The following is a 26,118-nucleotide window of genomic DNA, read 5'->3' as shown; positions in this document are numbered from 1 at the left end:
GAGGAAAAAACAGACGGAAACCAGTTTGCAATTAAAAACTTTTCCAAAAATATGATTTCAGAGCTTTAAAAATATCCACAGTACTTGCTTCAAATTCTACTTCTGGAAATACTAAACTAATCTTATATATATGGAAAAAAGTTTATGTACAAAATGCTTATTCTAATGGGAATAAGTTAATCACAATATATTCACTCATGAAATATTACTGTAAAGCCATTTAAACTGAAGCCAGAAAATAATCAATGATATAAGCAAATATCCATGACATATGATTAAATAAAAAGTATAATCTCAATTTTAGTTTTAAAAACTCTTATGCATTCATATGCATAGAAGAGGGACTGAAAGTTTTACACCAAAATGTTCACATCATTTAACTTTGGGTGTTAGAAGCAGACTTTCTTTTTTTTAACGTCTGTATAGAAAATATAAAATGGTGTTTATAAAGAACACTTAACGATGAAAAAAGTTTGTATAATAATCTTAAATAGAAAAAGAAATGCACCCAATGAAGGAGCACCCAAATACTTAAAGCAGTTAAAAACAAACATAAAGGAAATAATCGACAGTAATACAGTAATAGTGGGGGGCTTTAAAACCCCACTTACATCAATGGACAGATCATCCAAACAGAAAATAAACAAAGAAACAGTGACTCTGAATGACACATTGGACCAGATGGATTTACCAGATACATTTAGAACATTCCATCCTAAAACAGCAGAATACACATTCTTTTCAAATGCACATGGAACAGTCTCCAGAACAGATCACATATTAGGCAACAAAACAAGTCTCAACGCATTAAAAAAGATCGAAGTCATTCCATGCATCTTTTCTGACCACAACGCTATGAAACTAGAAATCAACCACAAGAAAAAAAAACTGGAAAGAGCACAAATACATGGAGATTAAATAACGTGCTACCAAACAATGAATGGGTCAACCAAAAAAATCAAAGAGGTAATCGAAAAATACATGGAGACAAACGAAAATGAAAACACAATGACCAAAAATCTTTGTAAAGCAGCAAAAGTGGGTCTAAGGGGGAAGTTTATAGCAATACAGGCCTACCTCAAGAAGTAATAAAAATCTCAAATAAATAACCTAAACTTACACCCAAACAAGCTAGAAAAAGAAGAACAAAAACTCAAAATCAGTAGAAGGAAGAAAATAATAAAGATTAGAGCAGAAATAAATGAAATAAAAACTCAAGAAAAAAAAAAAAAAACAATAGAACAGATCAGTGAAACCAGGCCCTGCTTCCTTGAAAAGATCAACAAAATTGATAAACCTTCAGCCAGACTCGTCAAAAAAGAAAAGAGAGGACTCAAAATCACAAATGAAAAAGGAAAAATAACGACAACCACAGAAATACAAGGGATTATAAGAGAATATCATGAAAAATTATATGCCAACAAATTTGACAATCTAGAAGAAATGGATAAATTCCCCAGAAACATATAACCTCCCAAAACTCAATCAGGAAGAAACAGAAAATTTGAACAGACTGATTATACCAGCAATGAAATTAAATTAGTTATCAAAAAACTCCAAACAAATAAAAGTCCAGGACCAGAAGTCTTCACAGGCGAATTCTACCAAACATTTGAAGAAGAGTTAATATGTATTCTTCTCAAGCTATCCCAAAAAAATAAAAGAAAAGGAAAACTTCCAAATTCATTCTATAAGTCCTGCTATTACCCTGATACCAAAACCAGATAAAAACACTACAAAAAAAACAGAACTATAGGCCAATATCTCTGATGAATATAGATGTGAAAATCCTCAACAAAATATTACCAAATTCAACAATACATTAAAAAAGTCATTTATGACAATCAAGTGGAATTTATTCCTGGAATGCAAGGGTGGTGCTCAATATCTGCAAATCAATAAATGTGACACGTCACATCCATAAGAGAAAGACTAAAAACCATACGATCATTTCAATAGATGCAGCAAAAGCACATGACAAAGTACAACATCCATTATAATACAAACTCTCAACAACACAGGTTTAGAGAGGACATACCTCACCATAATAAAGGCCAAATATTGAAAAACCCACAGCTAACATTGTACTCAACAGTGAAAAACTGAAAGCTTTCCCCCTAAGACCAAGACAAGGATGCCCACTCTCACCATTTTTACAGAGTACTGGAAGTCACAGCCACAGCAATCAGACAAGGAAAAGGAATAAAAGGCAACCAAATTGGTAAAGCAGTAAAACTTTCACTATTCGCAGATGACATGATACTATATATAGAAAACCCTAAAGACTCCATCAAAAACAATAACTGATAAATGAATTCAGTAAGGTTGCAGGATACAAAATCAATGTACAGAAATCCATTGCATGTCTATACATTAATAAGGAAGCAACAGAAAGAGAAATTAAGATGCAATCCCACTTACAATGGGATTGTAAAAATAGAATAAAATACCTAGGAATAAACTTAACCAAGGAGGCAAAAGACTTACACTTTAAAAACTATAAAACACTGATGAAAGAAACTGAAGACAATACAAATAAATAGAAAGATATTCCATGCCCATGGACTGGAAGAACAAATACTGTTAAAATGTCCATACTACCCAAAGCAATCTATCTAAAGATCTAATGAAATCCCTATCAAAATACCAACAACATTTTTCACACAACTAGAACAAATAATCCTAAAATTTGTATGAAACTACAAAAGACCCAAAATAGCCAAAACAGTCTTGAAAAAGAAAAACAAAGCTAGAGGTATCACAATTCCAGATTTCGAGTTATACTGCAAAGCTGCAGATACCAAAACAGTCTGGTACTGCCAGAAAATAGACACACAGATCAATGGAACAGGACAGAGAGCCCAAAAACAAACCCACGATTCTGTGGTCAATTAATCTTCAACAAAAGAGAAAGAATATGCAATGAAATAAAGACAGTCTCTTCAATAAATGGTGTTGGGAAAACTGAACAGCTACATACTAAAGAATGAAACCGGACCACTTTCTTACACCATACACACAAACTCAAAATGGATTAAAGATCTAAATGTGAGACCTGAAACCATAAAAATCCTAGAAGAGAGCACAGGCAGTAATTTCTCTCACATCAGCCATAGCAACATTTTTCTATATGTGTCTCCTGAGACAAGATAAATAAAGGCAAAAATACACTACATCAAAATAAAAAGCTTCTGCGTAGTGAGGAAACAATCAACAAAACTAAAACAATCTACTGAATGGGGGAAGATATTTACAAATGACAAACTTATACAACTCAAAACCCAAAAAACAAATTCCAATTTAAAAAAAATGGGCAGAAGATATGAACAGACATTTATTTCTCCAAAGACATTCAGATGACCAACAGACATGTGAAAAGATGCTCAACATCACTCATCATCAGGGAGATGCAAATCAAAACCACAATGAGATATTACCTCACACTTGTCAGAATGGCTAAAATAAAAAAACACAAGAAACAGTAAGTGTTGGCAAGGAGGTGGAGAAAAAAGAACCCTTTGTGCCCTGTTGGCAGGAATGCAAACTGAAGCAGCCACTGCGGAAAACAGTATGGAAGTTTCTCAAAAAATTAAAAATAGGACTACCCCATAATCCAGTCATCACATTACTGGATATTTACCCAAAGAATACAAAAACACTAATTTGAAAGATATATGCACCCTGATATTAATTGCAGCATTATTTACAATAGCCAAGTTTGGAAGCAACCCAAATTTCCATCAAAAGATGAATGGATATATGTATTATCTCGCATCTACATGTATGTATGTGTATACACACACACACACACACACAGAGGAATATTACTCGGCCATAAAGAAAAAATCTTACCATTTGCAACAACATGGATGGAGCTACAAGAGTATTTATAATAATACTAAGTGAACTAAGTCTTTCAGAAAAAGACAAAGACAAATACCATATAATTTCACTCATGTGGAATAAAAAAACAAATAGATGAGCAAAGGAAAAACAAATGAGAGAGACAAACCAGGAAACAGATTCCTGTCTGTAGAGAACAGATGGTTACCAGAGGGGAGGGGGATGGGGGGAATGGGTGAAATAGGTGATCGGATTAAAGAGTACACTTATTATGATGAGCACTGAGTAATGCACAGAATTCTTGAATCACTATATTGTACACTTGAAACTAATATAACTGTACGTTAACAATACTGGAATTAAAATTTAAAACTTAAAAAAAAAAGAGAAGGCCTGGTTTGTTCAGTCGGTTAAGCATCCGACTCTCCATCTCAGCTCAGGTCTTGATCTTAGGGTTCTGAGTTCAAGCCCCACACTGGGCTTCACACTGGGTGTGGAGCCTACTTAAAAAAAAATTTTTTTTAATTAAAAAATTTTAAAAACTACAAAAAAGGGGGGGCGCCTGGGTGGCTCAGTTGGTTAAGCGACTGCCTTCGGCTCAGGTCATGATCCTGGAGTCCCGGGATCGAGTCCCGCATCGGGCTCCCTGCTCGGCAGGGAGTCTGCTTCTCCCTCTGACCCTCCTCCCTCTCATGCTCTCTGTCTCTCATTCTCCCTGTCTCAAATAAATAAATAAAATCTTTAAAAAAAAAAAAAAACTACAAAAAAGGGAAAGGAATAAAATATATAATTACAACTACAACCATATATTTTTTAAATGATTATAATAAGCTAATAATTTTATTTATTTAGTTTATCTCCCTATAAAGTATTTGGTAAAAATTCAATAAATATTTATAGATTGGATGGATATTTGGATGAATGGAGGGGAAGGTGTGAGCCAGGCATATATCTAAGGATTTGTTTAAAATATATATATTCAGTCAATTGTAATTATTTGCAGTAGTTATGTTCTATAACGTCACTGTAAATACTGAATTAGTGAATACAAAACCACTGCTCCTAGGGGATTAGGTTTCTACAAGCCTTCAGTCAAAACATTTTCATCAATCGATCAAAACCTAACTTTTTTTTATGTGTTTCCATTTAAAGACAACTTGTTCACTGACAACGAACTCATGACCAAGTGCACTGTAACTCATGTCTGAACAAAGCATATCTAATACATGTATTTCCTCCATAAGGCACATCACAGCTTTATACAAAGAAACCATAGACAGTAACTCAGCACTATGCCAGGGGGCCATTTTAAACAGCAAAGGCACTCATAAAAAGCACCAAAATGTAAAAAACATGGCACTAACTGGACTGTGAAAAGAATAATTGTTTACAGTATAAGAGGTGAAACAAGAAGGCAGACTGTTACATTATTTAACCTCAGTTAGGAACCTGTACATTTCGTGACTCAGAATTTTCTCCACTCTGCACATGTCTACAAATAACCATGAAAATGCAGCTAGTATTAATTTGGAGGGTTACAAAATAAATTTCATCAAGTAGGCAAATTCGTAAAGAATCCATGAATAATGAGGATCAAGTATGTATATATTTGCACTTATATTTATGTAAACAATCTCAGTATTACTTTTATAAAACTGGACTAGAAAATCTAATTTAACAATCCTATCTATTCTTTAGAAAACAACAAATCTTGTTTAACCAATGAAATAGTCAACACCTATTTACATTTTATATTCAGATATTATATAAAAGATTCCAATCCCCATGCCCATAACAATTTCAGAACCCAGGCTGGTAGAGTGTACCAACAGATATAATTACATTTATAACAACCCCCTTGATAGAAATACACATCAAATTTCAAAATACACATAAATTTCATCAGTTAAGATATGTTCTGAAGAGTGATTACATTTCCAAAAGGCAAGAGATCATTTAAAAATGTGAAATGTAAATATATATACATATTCTTTAATATGGATAGTTTCAAACACTCAAAATGTCAAGCAGAATAACTAAGTACAGGTAAGCATAAAAAATTGCTCAGACTGTTCCAAAAAATCATCTCAAAGACCAAATCAAGCAGTTCTAAAAACTGATGAAGATAAGCGATTATACTGTAGCATACATTCCTTAATTATCTCCATCAAAAGTACATCTAAAAATTATCTAAAGCAACTGAAAAAGGAAGTTCAATAATTACTTACCTGACTTTATCCCTGAACTTCACAATTGGCACTTTTGCTCGAATCAGCTGAGGTCTCTCAATGTAGCCAGCTGAAGGATAAAAGATAATGTGAATACCTGTAAATGTTTCTCAAATTCATAGTGTTCCAATGCACGTTTTTAAAAAATAGTATTTTACTAAACTAAAACAATTTAACAGTCTTTGATAAGAAAGCAAAGGAAGGACATTATCACATTCTTCTAAGACTGAAACTTCCAATACCATTTAGAGGAATTTATATTAAAATTCAGAAATGTCATCTAATATCTAGTAATAGTCATAAAGAAATTCATCACAGCATTATACACATGAAAAATATCTAGGCTGGCAGCAAGGGGATAGCTAAATTCTAGTATAGCACAAGGCAAAATATTATGGCAGCCATAAAAATCCTATTTATAAAGAGTCTTTAATGTGGAAAGGCCTACACATGATACATGGGGCAGTGATACATTTAAATAAGTATGATCTCTAAGTGGAAGAATACATGTACTCATATTTTTATTCCATCAAACTTTAAAAATTTTTTTAAAAATAATACACGTCCATTATAGAAAACTAGGAAAATACAGGAATATATAAAAAAAGGAAACTGCAAACTCTTCCCAAAGGAACGATTTCCTAATGCTGTAACTAAAGAAAAGCATAATACCAGACTTAAAAATGATAATTTTTCCTGTTATAATGCTTTTACCACCAAAATCATAAAATACGTCAAGCTTCAAATAGAATTTGTGTGCAGGAATTCAATGAGGCTTCAATGAAAAATAAGATTAAGAGTTAAAAGTCGCAAGTTCCAGGTACAGGTTCTGAGAGCAACAAACAAACTATACTCCTCAGGCTAATTACTAAACCCACTGATCATCATTCTCCTTAACTATGAAAAATAACAACCAAAAAAACTTTTGAAGTAGATGATTTCTAACGTCCCTTTGTTTTTAATATTTGAGTATTCTAATAACAGCTATGGAAAATCCATTTAAGGTATGAATTACTCCTTTACTTCACAAATGTGAAAACTTAAGTCCACTAAAATAAATCACTTCATTTATTTCTCTCCAACAGTAGATATAACTCATCCAGGGCAATAACTTGTCACTTAACTTTGTATTTTCCAGGCCAAAGCCTGACACATAGGAGTATCTGTTGAATAAATGGGCACAGCTCTTTCCAACATCACACAGGTAGAGTGACTTAAACTGTCCACAATATTGTGGAAATTTAAAATAATTTGAGATGGCTTAACATGTAGATTAAAATCCACTTAGCTCACTTATTCAAGAATAAAATCTTATAATAAAATGGCCTAAGTCAATAATTTTGCTTTTTGTTGGAGTAATTCATTTACGGGCTTCATGTTCAGTGATTCTATTTTTAAAATGTGACGTCATAAACTGCATGTCATTGCAAAACAGATGAAATTCTCACTTCCCCACATGAATACTTTATTTGTATCACCCTTTTGGCTTTTCACAGATACTCTGCACTACAGCTATTCATATTCATGCTTTGGCTTCCCTAATAGTCTACTGAGAAAAAGAACTGAAGCTTATATATATTTGAATTCCCAGTGCATGCAGTGGGATTATCTTCTAAGTAAACTCAAAGAATTGTTATCTTTCTAATCAGGAGTTAAAAAGAATTCACTTGGAAAAAAAAGGATCCATATTATACCTATCCTGACCAGATAAACAACTCTTACCAGAAAATAAAGTGAGAGACATATTAAATAGTTACGTCAGATGACATATGAACTTGAGGCATATGAAACTTACAAAGTCTAGTACAGAAGTGTTTATGGACTAAGGTGAGTATATGCCGTGCTTCAGTCTTCTGATTTACCTGAAAAAAACACTGAAAAGTTAAAAATAAAGTGTTTTTTCATTACCTTCCTAAATTTAGTGTTTTATTTTCTTAATGTTTCTCATCAAAGAGAAACCATACAAAGTAAACTTTTCTTCAGAGTTATTTTTCAGTATACATTAAATTACATTATAGAAAAAGTCAACTTTAATGCTGTCTTTCACATCAACATTCCTAAATCAATTCCTAATCATAAACTTAAGGCAAAATTTAAAAAATATTAAAAGTCTTATATGTCATTTAACTTTAGTATAAATGGACATAAAGCAATCTTCTCCTAGAAAAACAAACAGAGGGCGCCTGGGTGGCTCAGTCGTTAAGCGTCTGCCTTCAGCCCAGGTCATGATGCCAGGGTCCTGGGACTGAGCCCTGCACCAGGCTCCCTGCTCAGCAGAGAGTTTGCTTCTCCCTCTCCCTCTACCCCTCTACCCCCCGCCCCCGCTCTTATCCCCCCTGCTCCTACTGTCTCTCTCTCTCTCTCTCTCAAATAAAATCTTCAAATAAAAAAAAAAGAAAAAAAGAACAAACATAATTTTAACTTTCTGTTAACAGATTGTATCCTTATCTTAAGGATAAGGTTCAAATCTGGTGTCTCACTCTAAGTTCTGACATGATTCAAACATATGAACAAGAGCGGATTAGTAGGATGTGGCTGGGTAGAGTCTAACTCGAATTCTGAGAGAAAGATTTAATTAAAAGTCTAGTATTCTTCACTATGTTTATTATTTCCGAGGCTTTTTTCCAAAGTTTTCCTTTACATGATTTCAAAGCCTAAAAACATGTCAGTTTCTTTCCTGGAATAAATCTCTTTCTGATTTGCAGTAACTAGAAGCCAATTTTGTTAATGAAATAATAAAAATATATATTATGATTCAGTAGATATTTTTTGTATTTTTAAAGAGGTGAAATGTAATAACGAATATTAAAACTATAGTGAAATTAATCTTTGGTAATTCAGAAGAGACCTCAGCATATTAAAGAGATTGCTTCAAGTTAGCTTAATGAACACCAATTGCTGTGGTATTAAGGACCCACAAGAGTATCAGTTAACTGGGCGCCTGGGTGGCTCAGTTGGTTAAGCGACTGCTTTCGGCTCAGGTCATGATCCTGGAGTCCCAGGATCGAGTCCCGCATCGGGCTCCCTGCTCGGCAGGGAGTCTGCTTCTCCCTCTGCCCCTCCCCCCTCTCATGTGCTCTCTCTCTCATTCTCTCTCTCTGAAATAAATAAATAAAATCTTTAAAAAAAAAAAAGAGTATCAGTTAACAGGAAATTCAAACAAACATAAACTAAATAACAAAATTTGGTTGCTAAATAAAAATAAAAATAAACCCAAAATATCATAGAAAAATATATTCAATCACAATAGTATTTTTTTAAAAGTCAGTGAAATCCCTTTTTGTATTCCCAAAATAAGAACTCCAAATCCCATAGCATTTCTAAAGGGGAAAAAAAAGATTAAAAATAGAATCACTGATAATTCAAACGGAAAGGAAACATCAAAATAATACTGACACATACTCTTCTTGTTGCATCCTGGCAACATATCCAATCCAATGACATTTCAGAATAGAGGCAGAGCAAACACAGTGAAGCCATCTTACTTTAACAACTTAAAAATAAATGCTAGGGCGCCTGGGTGGCTCAGTTGGTTAAGTGACTGCCTTCGGCTCAGGTCATGATCCTGGAGTCCTGGGATCGAGTCCCGCATCGGGCTCCCTGCTCGGCAGGGAGTCTGCTTCTCCCTCTGACCCTCCTCCCTCTCATGCTGTCTCTCATTCTCTCTGTCTCAAATAAATAAATAAAATCTTTAAAAAAAAAATAAAATAAAATAAATGCTAAAATCCCTGTTATGTGTATTTGTACGTATGCACATGCCTTAAAAGAAAAGGCATTTCCTGACTTTCCTTGAATTACTATGAAGAGAGAATCCAAAGAACTAATTAAAACAAAAGAAGTTTTTCCCTTTAATGGTTTTTTTTGTTTTTTTTTAACTAGGCTCCACACCCAGCATGGAGCCCAAAGTGGGACTCACACTCACAACCCTAAGATCAAGAGCTGAGATCAAGAGTCAGATGCTTAACCAACTGAGCCACCCAAGGCACGCCTCTTCAACAATTTTTATATGAAATTTCTTGAATGACTTAACATAAGAAGAACACTTGCAATAAATATTTCATTACTTACTGGTTCTTCTTTAACAACTAGGCATAAATCACCATCACTGCTCCGGGTACCAAATCCATTCAAAGAGGACCCAACCAAAAAAAGTCTGCTTTCTAGAGAAATAGAATGGAATTATAAGGTATTATTTAATATTTGAAGTAGGAATGCATATACAAAGGGCATGCAAAATAGGGAAACATACGTGGAAATAACAGCTGAATTTCTCTCTGCAGCTGTGTTCGACACAGTTCTTTCTTCTTTAAATCACTTACTTGCTGCTGACATGCTTCAAATAACTCCAGTATCTGCTGACTCAACTTGAATCCACCGCAAAAAAAGTAAAAATTTTGTTCAGAAATGTAAAAGTAATTACCATCCTAAGAAGTGTTGTTTTACACAGTATTTTAAATACAACAGTATTTTAAAAAAATAAATGAATATTTATCTCCTTAACATTTTCCAAAACTACTGTTACTCAATAGTTACTTAATAACTAAAATAGTTACTAACTTTTCCAAAGTAAAGTATCATTGATAAGTCACAGGAAAAGTACAGTTGGTCACAGAAAATTCTTAATGAGTATAAGCCTTGGGACAGCAAACTACAATTTTCACTTGCTGCCTGTTTCTGGAAGGCACATGAGCTAAGAATGGTTTTTACATTTTTAAAGGGTTATAAAAACAAACAAGTAAAGATATGCAACAGAAACATATGAATGGCAAAGTCTAAAATATTTACTATCTGTCCCTTTAAAAAAGAAGTTTGCCCAACCCAATATTCATACCACCAATAACAAATATTAACAAACTTTAAAAGAAAAACCCCTGGTGGTCCTTGCCCACGCAAACCGCCCTCCTTCCCCATTTTTACAATACTGGCTTGAACCCTGTCTTCTTATTGCCATCTATAGATAGATCTCCTTGTTCATCTACCTATCTGGTTTACACTTTCCCCTCCAACCCAACTCTTATCATCACAGGTAATTTCCTCATCTACAACAGGCTATATACATATCACAACATACTCCAACCATTTCTGAACTTCTCTTACTTCAATATTTTTCATCAGCATTACACTCCCACAGCCATAACATGGTCTTTACAATAAAAGAGAACAGACCTCTGAAATTTTAAATTCCAATATTCTATCTTGGCTTCAATCTCCTGTCCAATTCTTACTTTCTTACTCCCCTCATACCTGTTCCAGAACCATAAAGACCTGAATTTTACTGAATCCTCCCTTTTTTCCCAGCTCATTAGCACCTGAGTGGTATAATTTCTTTCCCTATCCAGTCTATACCACAAAGTGCATCCCTTGAACCACTCTCTTTTGTCATGCCTTAACATTATCCCCTTGTCATGCTCAATCTAACATCTGTCCTGAAAAATCTTAATCTTAGGTCTATACAACCACCTTCCAAGTTCTTACATCAGAACATGAAACTGAAAAAAATTTTTAAATCACAAAACTGACCTCTTTCAACTATAAAGTCCTAAGGTTGGTCCTTAGCATCATTCAGGCTTCCATGCCTCTGGTTAGATTTTGCTCTCACTTCTCACCATCATCGTTCTAAAATCTTTACTACTTTCCTCAAGTCCCCTATACTTACCTCATTCTCTGTAGCAAATAACTTTACATAAAGTTTACTAAGAAAAGTGAAAATAGCAGATGTAACATTCCTCAGCTTCCTAACTGCAAAGTTCTGCAAACTAATATACCTGAATGAATCTCATCTCTTTATCTCTTCTGTCAGACAAACTGTTCTCTTCCCCTGTTCAAAGTTAATCCCTCTACCAATACTTTTGTTTCAGGGCACAAATACTTCCATGAGTTTTTCCATATCTCTCTTGCATTTTCAGCCTCTCCCTCTCTAGGCCTTCCCCAGAGCCCATGTGCCATGAAGCACTAGTCTCACCCATCATTTAAATGTTTTCTTAAAACAGGCAAATAAACAAAACAAAAACAGAAACAAACTCATACATACAGAAAACAAACTGGTGGCTGTCAAAAGGAGGGCATAGAGGAATAGGCAAAATAGGTGAAGGGGATTAAGAGATACAAACTTTGTTACAAAATAACTATGTTACAGGGTTGAAAGATAGGGCATAGGGAACGTAGTCAATAATATTGTAATAACTTTATACTGCTGTGACAGAATAATTACATTTAATGTGGTGAGCATTTCCTAACATATATAATTATCAAATCACTGTTGTACACCTAAAACTAATATATTATATGTCAACTGTACTTCATTAAAAATTTTTTAATTAAAAAAAGAAAGAATTTTTAAATAGATGGACAAAAAAATAAAACATTTTCTTTTGTCATGTTTAGAATACACATTTTAAGAAGGCAGAGGCAGGGCGCCTGGGTGGCTCAGATGGTTAAGCGTCTGCCTTCGGCTCAGGTCATGATCCTGGAGTCCCGGGATCGAGTCCAGCGTCGGACTCCCTGCTCAGCAGGGAGTCTGCTTCTCCCTCTGATCCTCCCCCTCTCATGCTCTCTCTCTCTGTCTCATTCTCTCTCTCAAATAAATAAATAAAATCTTAAAAAAAAAAAAAAAAAAAGAAGGCAGAGGCAGTCTGGGCAATTAGACAATGAAAGAGACGTCATTTTTAATATTCCTTTGATAATAATATTAATATACTTAACATTAATATTTTAATAGTTTTTAATAACCCTCTCTCCAAAAAAACATAAAGCAACCAGAATAAAACAAACATATAAAACCAAACCAAAATAAAATAAAAGAGGGCCAACAAATACAAATGACTACGTATCACTCATAAACCCCAAAATATGAGCAATTGGAACCAAATACCAATAGCAGCAAGACCCACATGGTACCAGAAACATTAAGAAGAAAAAAAGGAAAAAGATTTTGGACAGTCCTGAAGCCAGACCATCCAGAAATCAAATTGCCTATAGGTAGTACTTTCTGCCCCCTTCCTCAAATTGAGGAATCCAATTCAGAGTGGAACAGCAACCAAAACTGCGGGAGAGTTTCACAGGCTACATGCGAGAGTTTACAGGTAAATGCAAGAGGATCACAGAAAGATCAGAAATCTCAAAACAAAGTGAAAGCTCCCTTCTAAGACAAAGCAACACACAAGCAGAAACTGCCAGGAGAAATCTAAACTAAACAGTAGAGAGCCATAAGGGGCAAAGAAAACACGGTCTAGAACTAAAATGATTCTGACTCCCAAGGGACATATGACACTGTCTGGCAACATTTTTAGTTATCATAACTGGGGGCAAGAGGGGTGCCATAGGGTGGTCACTGGCATCCAGTAGTTAGAGGTCAGGATGCCACTAAATATCCTACAATGAATTGGGACAATCCCTCACAGCAAAGACTATCTGACCCAAAATGCTGAAAAATCCTAGTCTAGCTATAAGTAAAGAAAAAGGAGAGAAAAAGTGTCAGACAGTATATTTCTGAATACTACATAACTATAGAAAAGGATTCCTAAAGCCATAAATCTAGGAAAGCTAGTCTGCCCAACCATTCTAATTTAAAAGTAGTACAGGAAAAGGCATCTCACTTGTATTTGGATTTGTTAAATGCAAATTTTGGAATCTCAGAGAGGTGAGAATAAGAGGACAGAAAAAATATTTGAAGAAATAATGCCTAAAAAGGACTCTGGTCAATTTTCATACAAAGTTTTTTGGTTTTTTGTCTTGTTTTGTTTTTTAAAGATTTTATTTATTCATGTGAGACAGATAAGAGAGAGAGAGAATGAGCAGGGGGAGAGGCAGAGGAAGGAGAAGCAGACTCCCTGCTGAGCTGGGAGCCCAATGTGAGGCTTGATCCCAGGACACTCAGATCATGACCTGAGCCCAAGGCAGATGCCCAACCATCTGAGCCACTCAGGTGCCCTTCATACAAAGTTTTTATAAGAAAACTGAGAATAGACTAACACTCCTACAGATAATAAAGCACACCAGAAAGACATGTCCACAAAACTACTGGAAATTTTAATATAATATATCAAGCCAAGGCTTTTTCTCCTATGTTTTATTTTCCAAAAAGATAAGTGACTATAAAGTATCTATACTAGTACTAACAAAAAAGAATTGGAAATCTACATTTTAAAAACTTATCAAACGCAGCAAAAAACATAAGTATTTTAGAAATATGTTTACCAAAAGATACATAAAACTTGTACACTTAAAATTACTAAGTACTGATGTGAGAAATTAAAAACCTAAATAAATGGAGAGCTATACCATGTTCATGGATCAGGTAACTAGTGTTAAGATGTTAATGCTCCTGAAATTAATCTACACAGTCAATGCAATCAAAACAAAATAAAATACCCAGCATGTTTGTTTCTAGAAGTTGAGAAAGTAACTTTAAATTTTATTTGAAAGGCAAAAGACCAAGAATAGCCAAAAAGAAAAAAAAAAAAGGAAGAAAAAAGTTGGAGGATTTGCCTTATCAGACTTCAAGACTTACTATAACAGCTACAGTAAACAAGAAAGTATGGCATAGGCAAAAGGATAGATTAAAAAGAGAACAAAAAATACTGAAATATTTGTGAATATAATGATATGATATCTTTCATGTACTTCAAACAAATGAGGAAGAGAGGTATAGATGAAATAAAATTGGTAGTTATGTTGGTGGTTTTTAAAGCTTCGTAATATGAGGATTTATGATACTATATTCTATTTTTGTATATATTTGATATTTTCCATAAAAACCTTTTCAAAAGCATCCAAGTTTAGGGGCGCCTGGGTAGCTCAGTCATTAAGCGTTTCCCTTCAGCTCAGGTTATTATCCCAGGGTCCTGGGATCGAGCACTGCATCGGGCTCCCCGCTCTGCGGGAAGCCAGCTTCCCCCTCTCTCACTCCCCCTGCTTGTGTTCCCTCTCTCATTATGTCTCTGTCAAATAAATAAATAAAATCTTTTAAAATAAAATAAAATAAAAGCATCCAAGTTTATAAAAGATTTGAAAGAAGTGGCCAGTAAAGTGGTTAATATAAAATTTTAAATAACACTTAACAATTAAATTTTATTGATTTGCAGGACTGGCAAACTATGGCCTGTAAGCCAAATACTGTCCTTGAACTGTTTTGCAGAGGCAGTAAGATAAAATAATTTTTACATGTTTTAAGCATTGTTTCAAAAAGAGAGAAAAGAAAAAAGAATATTTAACAGAGACCCCACACAGCCCACATGTCTAAATTATTTACTATTTGGCCCTTATAGAAAAAGTTTTGCCGACCCCATGATCTAGAGAATCAGTTAGGCAGATCAACACAATCCTAGAACTAATAGTAGGTATTATCCTACATATAACTACATTTCTTGGGTAGCAAAAAGAAATTTCTTTATAACAATGCTCAAATAAAATTTTATCATATTTATGAAGTTCTTTCATCCAAATGATATTCATATAGAAACATTCCTATACAAAAAAATTCATGATTATGTGAAAAATATAAAATTCTATATACTCTTGCTCCTTTCCCTTTTTTACATTCATGGAAACGTTTCTTCTCTTTCAAGTACTGCTAAAATGAAGCACTAACAGGTTTCTATACAAAAGAATTCTCGGGGCGCCTGGGTGGCTCAGTTGGTTGAGCGACTGCCTTCGGCTCAGGTCGTGATCCTGGAGTCCCGGGATCGAGTCCCGCATCGGGCTCCCTGCTTGGCGGGGAGTCTGCTTCTCCCTCTGACCCTCCTCCCTCGCATGCTCTCTGTCTCTCATTCTCTCTCTCACAAATAAATAAAATCTTAAAAAAAAAAAAAAAAAAAAAAGAATTCTCATTATCTAGCTATTTACTTAGGGATTCACATTATCAAATTATGTTCCTGCATCCTAGAACAGACACCATATAGAATATAGAGTACAAATGAGACAAAACTCAAAATAAATGTACATACATGCTGAAATAAGACTTCTACTACTTAAATTTAGAGAAATATTTCAGAAGATGGCTCAATGTTCTTATAATTCGGGGGGGCGGAATGAATGATATGAATTCTCCTTGGCTGATGAATATCAGGCATCAAATATTCAAATCATGTATGTAATACCAACGTGACTATGAATAATGGCACTTCAGGAACTTGCTTTTGCTTCACTCAGAAGCATATTTTTCCTCATCACTGGTTTAAAAAAATGATTCCAACAAAGTATCCATATAATAGATTACTCTTAAAGTTGTTTCAATCTCTACAATACTACCTGTTTAGGCTGCCTTCCAGGATCTATTACTTTAATTTAAAGTAATTGTAGAAGATATCACTTTCTCACTATAAATAAAAGTTGTATCTGTTCAAAACTGTACAAAATATTTACCTACATATAGTATAAAATACTAAAATTAATGTTTCTTCCAAATATAAATGTTCATTTTCCCTAAAAAATATTATAACCTGTCTTCAAAGCCAGGCTCAAAAAAATTACCAATGAAGTTACTGTCTTAGGTCAACACAAGTCATCAAGGACAAGCATACACAGATTCAGAAAAGCTTTTAAATGTGTCAATAAATAAGCTTAAGGTATAACTTTCACATGTCATTCTCAGCAGCTTCTACATTTGTCCGTGTTAGCTGGGTCCCCATGTAAAAGAAAGTGAAAAAAACCTTTCAGCTGGGATTACCAAAACCTGATCATATACTATATGAAAACGGTAACAAGTTTTTGACTAAATATAAGTGCTATCTGAAACAACAAACACAACTCAGAAACAAGCTTTCAAAGACAGGAGCAATAAAATTAAATATGGTACAGAAAACATTAGTTATTAATTCATAAACATTTCAACAAAAACTATCAATTCCTCAGGCTCTCTCCTGCTCTCTCCCCTCAGGCAACAAAGATTGCCATAATATTTGTTACATACGTTAACTCTGGAAAAATAAAGCTAGATATATAATAAAAGTTTAAATTCGTTACTGATGTTAAATTCCCTTTCTCTTAAAATTGACTAAAATAAAATAGAATCAGGAAAATGTCATGCCAAAAACATACTCCTTGTTTTTGTGTTAAATTACTGTTTTTGTGTGGAGTAGAGTCTTCTTAATTTATAAACTGGCACATTAATTAGGCACTTTGAATTACTGATTTCTTTCCCTTAAGTCTGATTGCTTTTAGGCATGTATTATTATTGAACTTGACCAAGAAATAAAAGGAGAATGGAAAAACAAAACAAAACAAGCTTTCACTTGAGGACCTATTGTGTACAGTCCTGGCCTAGATTTTCTACAGAAAAATACATCTCAGTAGCTTTCAAAACTTTTCTGAGACATACATTATAAAGATAGAGCCCTAGGAATAAATTTAACCAAGGAGGGAAAAGAGTTCTACGATGAAAACTATAAAATATTGACAAAAGAAATTAAAGACAACAAATAAATGGAAAGATATCCTGCATTCATGGATTGGAAGAACTAAAATTGTTAAAAAGTCCAAATCAATCTATAGATTTAATGCAAACCCTATCAACACTCCAATGGCATTTTTCACAGAAATAGAAAAAGCGTTGGTAAAAGTCCCATGGAACCAAAAATAACCCAGAAAAGCTATAGCAATCTTGAGCAAGAACAACAATGGAAACATCACACTCCTGATTTCAAATTATACTACAAAGGTATGGTATTCAAAACAGTATGGTACTGGCATAAAAACAGACACCAGACCACTACAGAGCCCAGAAATAAACTCATATGTACACAGTTAACTTATCTTTGACAAAGGTGCCAAGACTATGCAATGGGACGGACTATACGAAAAGGATATTCCTCAACAATGTTGGGCAAACTGGAAATCTACATGTGAAAGAATGAAACTGGACCCTTATCTTACACCAAACACAAAAACCAACTCAAAGTGGATTAAAGATTTAAAAGTAAATAAATAAAATCTTAAAAAAAAAAAAGATTTAAAAGTAAGACCTGAAACTGTAAAACTCTAAAAGCTCCTTGACAGTGGTCTTGCAATGATTTTTTTTGGACCTGACACTAAAAGCACAGTCAACAAAAGCTAAAAATTAACAAGTGGGACTACATCAAACTAAAAAATTTCTGCACAGCTAAAGAAACAGTCAACAAATTGAAAAAGGAACCTACAGAATGGGAGAATATATTCACAAATGATAGATCCAATAAGGAGTTAATATCCAAAATATGTAAGAAACTCCTATGACTCAATAGCAATCAATCAATAACCCAATTTAAAAATGGGCAAAGGACCTGAACAAACATTTGGAATCCAAAGAAGATACACAAATGCCAACAGGTACCTGAAAAGATGTTCAACATTACTAATCATCAGGGAAATGCAAATCAAATCCACAATGAGATATTATCTCACACTTGTTAAAAGGCTATTATCAAAAAGTTAAAGGTAACAAGTGTTGGCCAAGATGTAGAGGAAAAGGAAACCCTTCCACACTGTTGGTAAAAATGTAAATTGTTACAACCATACTGGAAAACAGTATGGAGGCTCCTCAAAAAATTAAAAATAGAACTACCATATGATCCAGCACTTCTGGGTATATATTCAAAAGAAATAAAGTCACTATCTCAAAGAGGTATCTGCACTCCATGTTCACTACAGCATTAAACACAATATCCAAGATACGGAAACATCCTAAATGTCTGTCAATGGATGAATGGATAAAGAAAATGTGGCATATATATATATATATATATATATATATATATACACACACACACACACACACCCATACACATTCATATACACATATATACACATACACATATACATACATACCCACACATATACATACGCACAATGGAATATTATTTGGCCTTACAAAAGAAGGAAATTCTGCCATTTGCAACATGGACAAACCTGGAAGACATTATGCTAAATGAAATAAGCTACACATAAAAATAAAATACTGCATGATCTCACTTATCTTAAATCTTAAATCTTAAAAAGTCAAATAAATAAGCAGAAAGTAGAACGGTGATTATCAGGAGCTGGGAGGTATGGGGGAAATGGGGTGATGTTGGTCAAAGCATACAAACTTGCAGTTATAAGATAGTTCCAGAAATATAATGTACAATATGGTGACTTTAATAAAATGCATTATATACTTGAAATTTGCTAAGAGTGTAGATCTTAGTTGTTCTCACAACAAAAAACTATGGTAACTGTGTGAGGTAAAGGACATTAGTTTGATTGTGGTAGTCATTTCACAATTGATAGACATTATAGTGTACAACTTAAATACATACAATTTTTGTCATACCTCAATAAAGCTTGGAAAAAAGGAGGTAGGTAGGAGATGTGGGCATACACATTTTAACTACAGTTGACCTTTGAACAACACAGGTTTGAATTGCACAGGTCCACTTAGACTTTTTCCAATGAATGCAGTATAGTACTGTAAGTGTATTTTTTTTTGTATGATTTTAACATTTGTTGTCCAGCTTACTTTAAGAATACAGTATATAATACATGTAACATACAGTAGGCTATTAGCAGAATTTTTTTGGGTGTCAAAAGTTATACAGGGATTTTCAACTGCGTAAGAGGTTGGCGCCCCTAATCACTGTGATGTTCAAGGGCCAACTGTATTGGAAATTCAGTGAGCTAACGCTTTACAAACATTCCCTTTTTAAATTTGTTTCTAAGAGCAATAATGAAATTTAAAAGAAAATTTTTTAAAGATAGAGCCTCTAAGAGATCTCTAACTGTCCCTAAACTGTTCCTCCAAGGGTGCCAAGAGGATCCATAAAATTTTCTCCTCTCCAAAATTAAACATTATACAAGATATCTTGAGTAATTCATTCATAATCACCTTTTTATTTTATAATCAATACCAAGAAAACCTCAGCCTAACCTCATCTCAACTAAAAATTCAAAATCAATTACTTCAATTCAATTAATATCTTCAAACTAACCAGAATTTCCAAAGAACAGTTATAATAGATAGAATTCAGGAGCTTGGTTAACTCTTGATTCCTCTACAGCCTCTTTTTTGTCCAGGCAACCATATATTCACCTAAAAGCTAGAGTGAAATAAAAGTTAATTCAGAAAGGTAATTCAGATATTTTACTTAAAGAGTTGTTTGTTAATACAGCAACTTGAAAAACAGACAAAAGATTTTAAAATGGAGGGAAAAAAGTAAATTCAGAGCGTATTCATTTTCAAAACTTAAATCTTCAGGTTTCAAAACGAAGAATATGAATTTTCAAAGTAATTAAAACTTTTACTAACAAAATCTTTCCTTGGAGCTGGCTGAACCAGCTGACTGATATATTATTAATTACAATAAATTCATTATTACCAATCTTAGGTCGGTCTTCTACACTACACAGCAAGTACTGTTTCAAGTCTTCTCCATTCTATTCCTCTATTTCTATTTCTCTATTTCACAGCTTGATTTCCTGCAGTCAGTCAATGCTATTTCAAACCTTCTCCACTATTCTCAAACCTTGGACATCCCACTTCATTCTCCCCACTCGTAATAGATGACCTTGCACAATAACCCAGAATGAAAACAGGAAGAAGCCACTCAACTATGGGAATGCCACATTAACTTCTCCATATCATATCTACAAACTGTTATCTACACCAATCCTCCCCTCCTATCCTCCAATTCCAAAAAGCTTTTCTCTTCCCTAAAGCCAATCACTGCGCCTATAAGCAGGATCCATGCCCTTTCTAACTTCTGAGGAAACTTATTACGATTGTTTTTTTCTTTGCAGAGTAGTCAATCTCCTCTCTTTCCACTAAATCTTTCCCATAAACGTTTACATGTGGTTGAAGTTTCTCCAACCTTAAAAATTAAAAAAAAAAAACAAAAAACACCTTTGTTCCAACTTCAAATCTTTAGCTCCTCCCCTTTACAGCCACACTTCCCAAAAACAGTTGTATATACTTTTAGTTTCCATTTCTGTTTTCCCATTCTTTCCACAAACTATTTCAGTCTTGAATCCAGGCTCTCTTCTCTCCCTGAACAATTATATCCACCCTCTTGGCTTCAGTTACCATCTATATGCCAATGATTACCAAATGTACATTTCTGGTATCTTTCCTGTGAATTTCAGATCTATAATATTAAACTATCATCTCTAATATCTAATTTGATGTTTCAAAATGCATGATAAAGACAACATGTCCACAGACTTCATGAGGCCCCTGCTTATCCTCCAATTCCTATTGACATAAATATTGTTCCTCTTCCATTTTGTTCCATCTCAGTGAATGAACCTACCAGGAATCCATGTAGAATCCTGAAACTTAGAAGTAATCCTCAGTACCTTCTTCTCTATCTAATCTAGTGGTTCTCGACCAAAGGCAATTCTGCACCCACCCACCCCCACCCCACCCCCACCAGCTACCCCCAGCCCCCACCCCCGCCCAGGGGACATTTGGCAATGTCTGTAGACTTTTGTTTCTCTTAACAGGATTGGTGGCATCTAGTGAGTTAAAGCCAGAAATGCAGCTAGACATTCTAAGATGCACAAGACAGCCTCTCCACTTTAAAGAAAGTTGGTCCAAAATGTCAAGAGTCAAGAGGCTTAGGTGACATAATCTAATCAAATCACCAAATCCTATCAATTTCAATTCCCAAATACAGCTTAAATCCAACAATTTCTCTTCATCTTAACTACCAACACTGCATAATTCAAGGCAACACTACCTTTTACCCAGAATAGAATACTACAATAACTTTCTACATCTATCCTTGTTCAAATTCCACAGTGAAGTAAAAATAATTTTAACTTACCTCTCTTCCCTGCCTAAAAAACGCCCTGCATGGTATTCCACTGCTCTTAGGTTGAACACCAAAATAATATACTAGTGTTTGGCCCTCTCCTCACTTCTCCTACCACACTTCAGCCACTCTCCTCCCCTAATCAACCAAACTCTAGCCACCTTGGCCTCCTTTCAGTTCCTTGCATACTCCATGTTCCTTTCTACAGTGGGACCTTCGAAGATACTGTTCCTTCTCCCTGAAGCATTCTCTCCAACCCCACCACTCTTTCACTAGTTAACCCGTACTCATCCTTCAGATCTCAGCTAAAACATTACCTCCTCTAGACCATCCCTGACCTCAAAAACACTCTCAGAACTGCAATTTTCCTTCACTGAACTTACAAATATATAAATAAAACTGTGATTTGAATGGCCATTCTTTAATGGTTCTCCCTCTCACTATACTGTATGTATATGGTAAAGAGACCGTGACCATGTATATTTAGCACAACACTGTGGTACAACATTGTAGCACATAGATAACAGCACTCACAAGTATTTGTTGAATAATAAATAAAAACAGAATCTAGTCTACTCCCAAGAATTTCATTATAGGAGACTTCAGGATTCATACCTCTGGCCCTGCTTTGCTTCTGAAATATATACTGCCAATTCAACTACAACATATTTTTCTACAATACCAATTAGCTTATAGACAATTGATAAGTAGGTGAACGGTATCAATTCAACATGTTAGTTAATTTGAACATGGAGCTGAAATTCTACATCATAACCTTCATGAGGAAGAAAAAGAATTCCTCAGTTTGGCTGCTGCACAGTAGGAGTCCTTATAGATCTAACACAACTAAAAATAAGTTCCCACCTATTTGGGTTCCCACTATATTGACGGTTCCCACTCAATAAAGCATCCCGTCAGCCTCAGACAACTCTCTGCTGATGTATTTCCTTCTGTGTCTATTAACAGCAGCCTCACAGACTCAGAGCTCCACTTTTAACTGCCTTGTCTCAATGTCCACCACAAGGCAGTATCCCAACTCTATTTTGTATATTTTTAATATCCCCTGCAGCAGCATCCAGCCATACTAAGCCGCCTACCTGGTCTAACCAAGTTATTTCCCAAGGCATCAGTTATTACTCTTGATAGTGTTCTGGTCACAAAATTGTTTAGATTTTGAGTAGCCTACTCCAGCTCTATTTTCCCATAGCCCTATATTCTTAGTGAGCAATATTCAGAATACAAGCTTTCTCAAGTGCACAAAAATTACAAATCTTACCATGGTTACAAATAGTTCTTGACTAGTTCCTCAATTAATTTATATACCCCAAATCTATATTCCTTATTTCTGTTAGTAGTCCAAAATCAAATCACTGGAGCCACAAATGCCTCTCTCTCTCTCTCTTCCCTATATTCAACGATTCCACACATTCTACCAATTTTCCTTATGCATGGTCTCTCACATCTTCCTCACTACCATATGCCATAACTGAAAGCTTCAGCATGTCTCATCTGAATGAATTTAATAGCCTTCAAGGTAATAATCATCCATCTTCCAGTCCCTCCTTATTCCAAGCTCAACTCCACTATACCACAAGAACTATCTTCTCCAAAATGCCAATCTGATTGTGCTATTCCTCTACTCAAAAACCTTCAGTGGCATTCAAGGCCTGAAACCACTAGCCCATTTTTATTTCACACTGAAGCTCCCATTCACTTCATACTGTAGCAGAGGTAAACAGAGGTAAACAATACAAATCACTGAACACACTGCTGGCAAAGAAAGATACTTATTAGTATTAGCTGCTACTGCCACAGGTTACCTGGTGTTACAGTCAGTTCTAAGAAAGTCATCTCCCTACCCTTGATTTTAAGCATCTTAAGTTCCTCCTCTTTGTATTATCAGAGACAAGGGTCAAATCTCAATTGTGTCACTTACTAGCTGTGACCTTGAGCAAGTTATTTAGCTTTCTGAGCCTCAGTAAAATTAGGGTAATATCCATGTCATGGGGTTGTTGAAAAGACTAAATGACATAACATATGTAGAATGCCTAGAAGAGAAAAGACATCAATAAATGTTAGTTTTCTTTAAAAGTGTTCGCTTAAAGAATGAACACAGAACTAACTGCTTGCCTTCTTTCCCCTACAACTAGGCAAGTAGAGAGTAACTCTCAAAGAAATTGGCTTAACAACAAAATATACCCTTATCTTTCTAAAATAAATGCTTACTCCACAAACGTTAAGATTTAAGAGAATCTTTTCCTATGCTATTAAGCAAAGAAAAAGTTATTGATATGGAACCATACTTTACTAGATGATATATACTGATATAAATTATGTTATTAAATTTACTGAGACTCAACATATATTTAGTTTATGTGCAGAACTAGTAGTTAGTTCTAATAGTTAACTATTAAACATATAAATACATGCAAAAATATAGAAAGCTTCAATACTTATAAATTCCATAAAAAATGAGCCTGCATACATACATTAAAAACCCACATATCGTAAAAGATTCTTAATATTCACTCAAAGAATTGGTCGGATTTGATTTACACCACAGGCTTTCACATTATAGTATTACAACAGTTTCTTTAAAATGAGAAATCAAAGAAAGGAGAAAGAATGGGGGGGGCTGGGGGGAACAGTACCAAAACTTCTCAAGTTAGTCTTTTCCCATTTTACTTTGCCTCTTCCTCCCTCCTGCTGTTTTCGCCTAACTGCTTTCCCACTTCATAATAACAAAAAAATGACAGAATCCTTTTAATAAATAGTGCTGGGACAACTGGACTAACAGCAAAAGAATGAAGTTGGACTTCTACTTCATATCATATAAAAATTAACTCAAAATGGACCAAAGACCTAAATCTAAGAGCTAAAACTATAAAACTCTCAGAATAACACACAGACATTAATCTTTGTGCCACTGGATCAGGCAATGGTTTCTCATATATGACACCAAAAGCTCCAGCAACCAAAGAAAAACAGATAACTTGGACTTCATTAAAATGAAAAGCTTTTGTGTTTCAAAGAAACACACCATCAAGAAAGGAAAAAGACAAACCATAGAATGGGAGAATATATTTGCAAATCACAAATCTGATAAAGGTCTAATACTGAGAATTACAAAGAACTCTTACAACTCAACAATAAAAAATAAATAACCCAATTAAAAATGGGCAAAAGATCTGAACAGTTATCCAAAGAAGATACACAAATAGCCAACGTGCAAATGAAAAGATGACCAACATCATTAATCATTAGCGAAATGGAAATCAAAATCACAATGAGATACCATTTCATACCCACCAGGATGGCTATAATCAAAAAGACAGACAATAATGAATGCTGGCAAGGATGGAGAGAAATTGGAACATTCATACACTGTTGGTGAGAATGTAAAATGGTGTAGCCACTTTAGAAAACACTTTGGCAGTTCCTCAGAAAATTATACATAGTTACCACATAACCCAGCAATTTCACTTCTAGATATATACCCAAGAGAAATGAAAATATGTCCATACAAAAACTTGTACACAGATTTTCACAGTAGCATTATTCAGAATAGTCAAAGAGTAGACACAGCCCCAAAGCTGATCAACTGATGTATACATTAACAAAATAGGATATATCAATACAATGGAATATTATTTAACTGTAAAAGGAGACAAAGAACTGACACATGCCACATGCATGGATGAACCCTGAAAATATGCTAAGTGAAAAAAGCAATACAACATAATGTATGATTCCATTTATATGAAATGTCCAGCATAAGCAAATCCATAGAGATAAAAAATCAACTGGTGGTTGCCAAGGGCAGGGGGGGCAGCGTGGGAAGGTTAGGGATGGGGAAGGGACTGCTACTGGGTACAAGATTTCTCCTGGGGATGATGAAAACATACTAGAATTAGATAGTGGTGACGGTTGCAGAACTTTGCAAATATACTAAAAACCACTGAATCATACACTTAAAAAGAATGAACTTTATGATAGTTCTAGCTCAAAGAAAAAAAGAATGATAAAGGAATAAAAAGCAGCACAACTAAAGAATGAAGCAAGCGTTCTTTTTTTGACCCAACATTTCCTGCACACTCACTATATTCCAGACCTATCCTGGTTGCCAGGAACTCAAAGATGAGTAAAACAAAGTCACTACACTCTTCAGGATCATTCTCCTCAGCCTACAAATGTCATATTTCTTAAAAATGGAGCAGCTTTGAAAATGCAAAAACAGCAAATATAAGCCATAGACAAGCCAAGAGAATGCAGATATTTACGTTATA

At 34.5% G+C, this 26,118-nt stretch overlaps 1 protein-coding gene across 6 annotated transcripts in view; it reads right to left on the bottom strand.

Annotated features, from left to right (window-relative positions):
- The window catches only part of TENT2 (terminal nucleotidyltransferase 2), a 68,224-nt gene that overhangs the window by 30,568 nt on the left and 11,538 nt on the right, over nt 1–26,118 (bottom strand). For 3 of the 6 annotated variants that reach the window (XM_044916941.1, XM_044916939.1, XR_002480996.1), the window contains 4 exons: nt 10,321–10,435; nt 10,140–10,231; nt 7,867–7,945; nt 6,072–6,141 (listed from right to left, as the gene is read on the bottom strand). In XM_044916941.1, coding sequence (XP_044772876.1) covers nt 6,072–6,141; nt 7,867–7,945; nt 10,140–10,231; nt 10,321–10,435 — 356 coding nt within the window. Of the gene's footprint in view, nt 1–6,071; nt 6,142–7,866; nt 7,946–9,704; nt 9,720–10,139; nt 10,232–10,320; nt 10,436–26,118 lie in introns of those variants that run through there. The other 3 variants (XM_044916942.1, XM_044916940.1, XM_044916943.1) reach the window with 2 other exon arrangements.

Source organism: Neomonachus schauinslandi, chromosome 7, assembly GCF_002201575.2.
Source record: "Neomonachus schauinslandi chromosome 7, ASM220157v2, whole genome shotgun sequence".
Lineage (NCBI taxonomy): Eukaryota > Metazoa > Chordata > Mammalia > Carnivora > Phocidae > Neomonachus > Neomonachus schauinslandi.
Note: the sequence above shows the minus strand (reverse complement) of the source record. Positions and strands in the feature narration are given on the sequence as shown.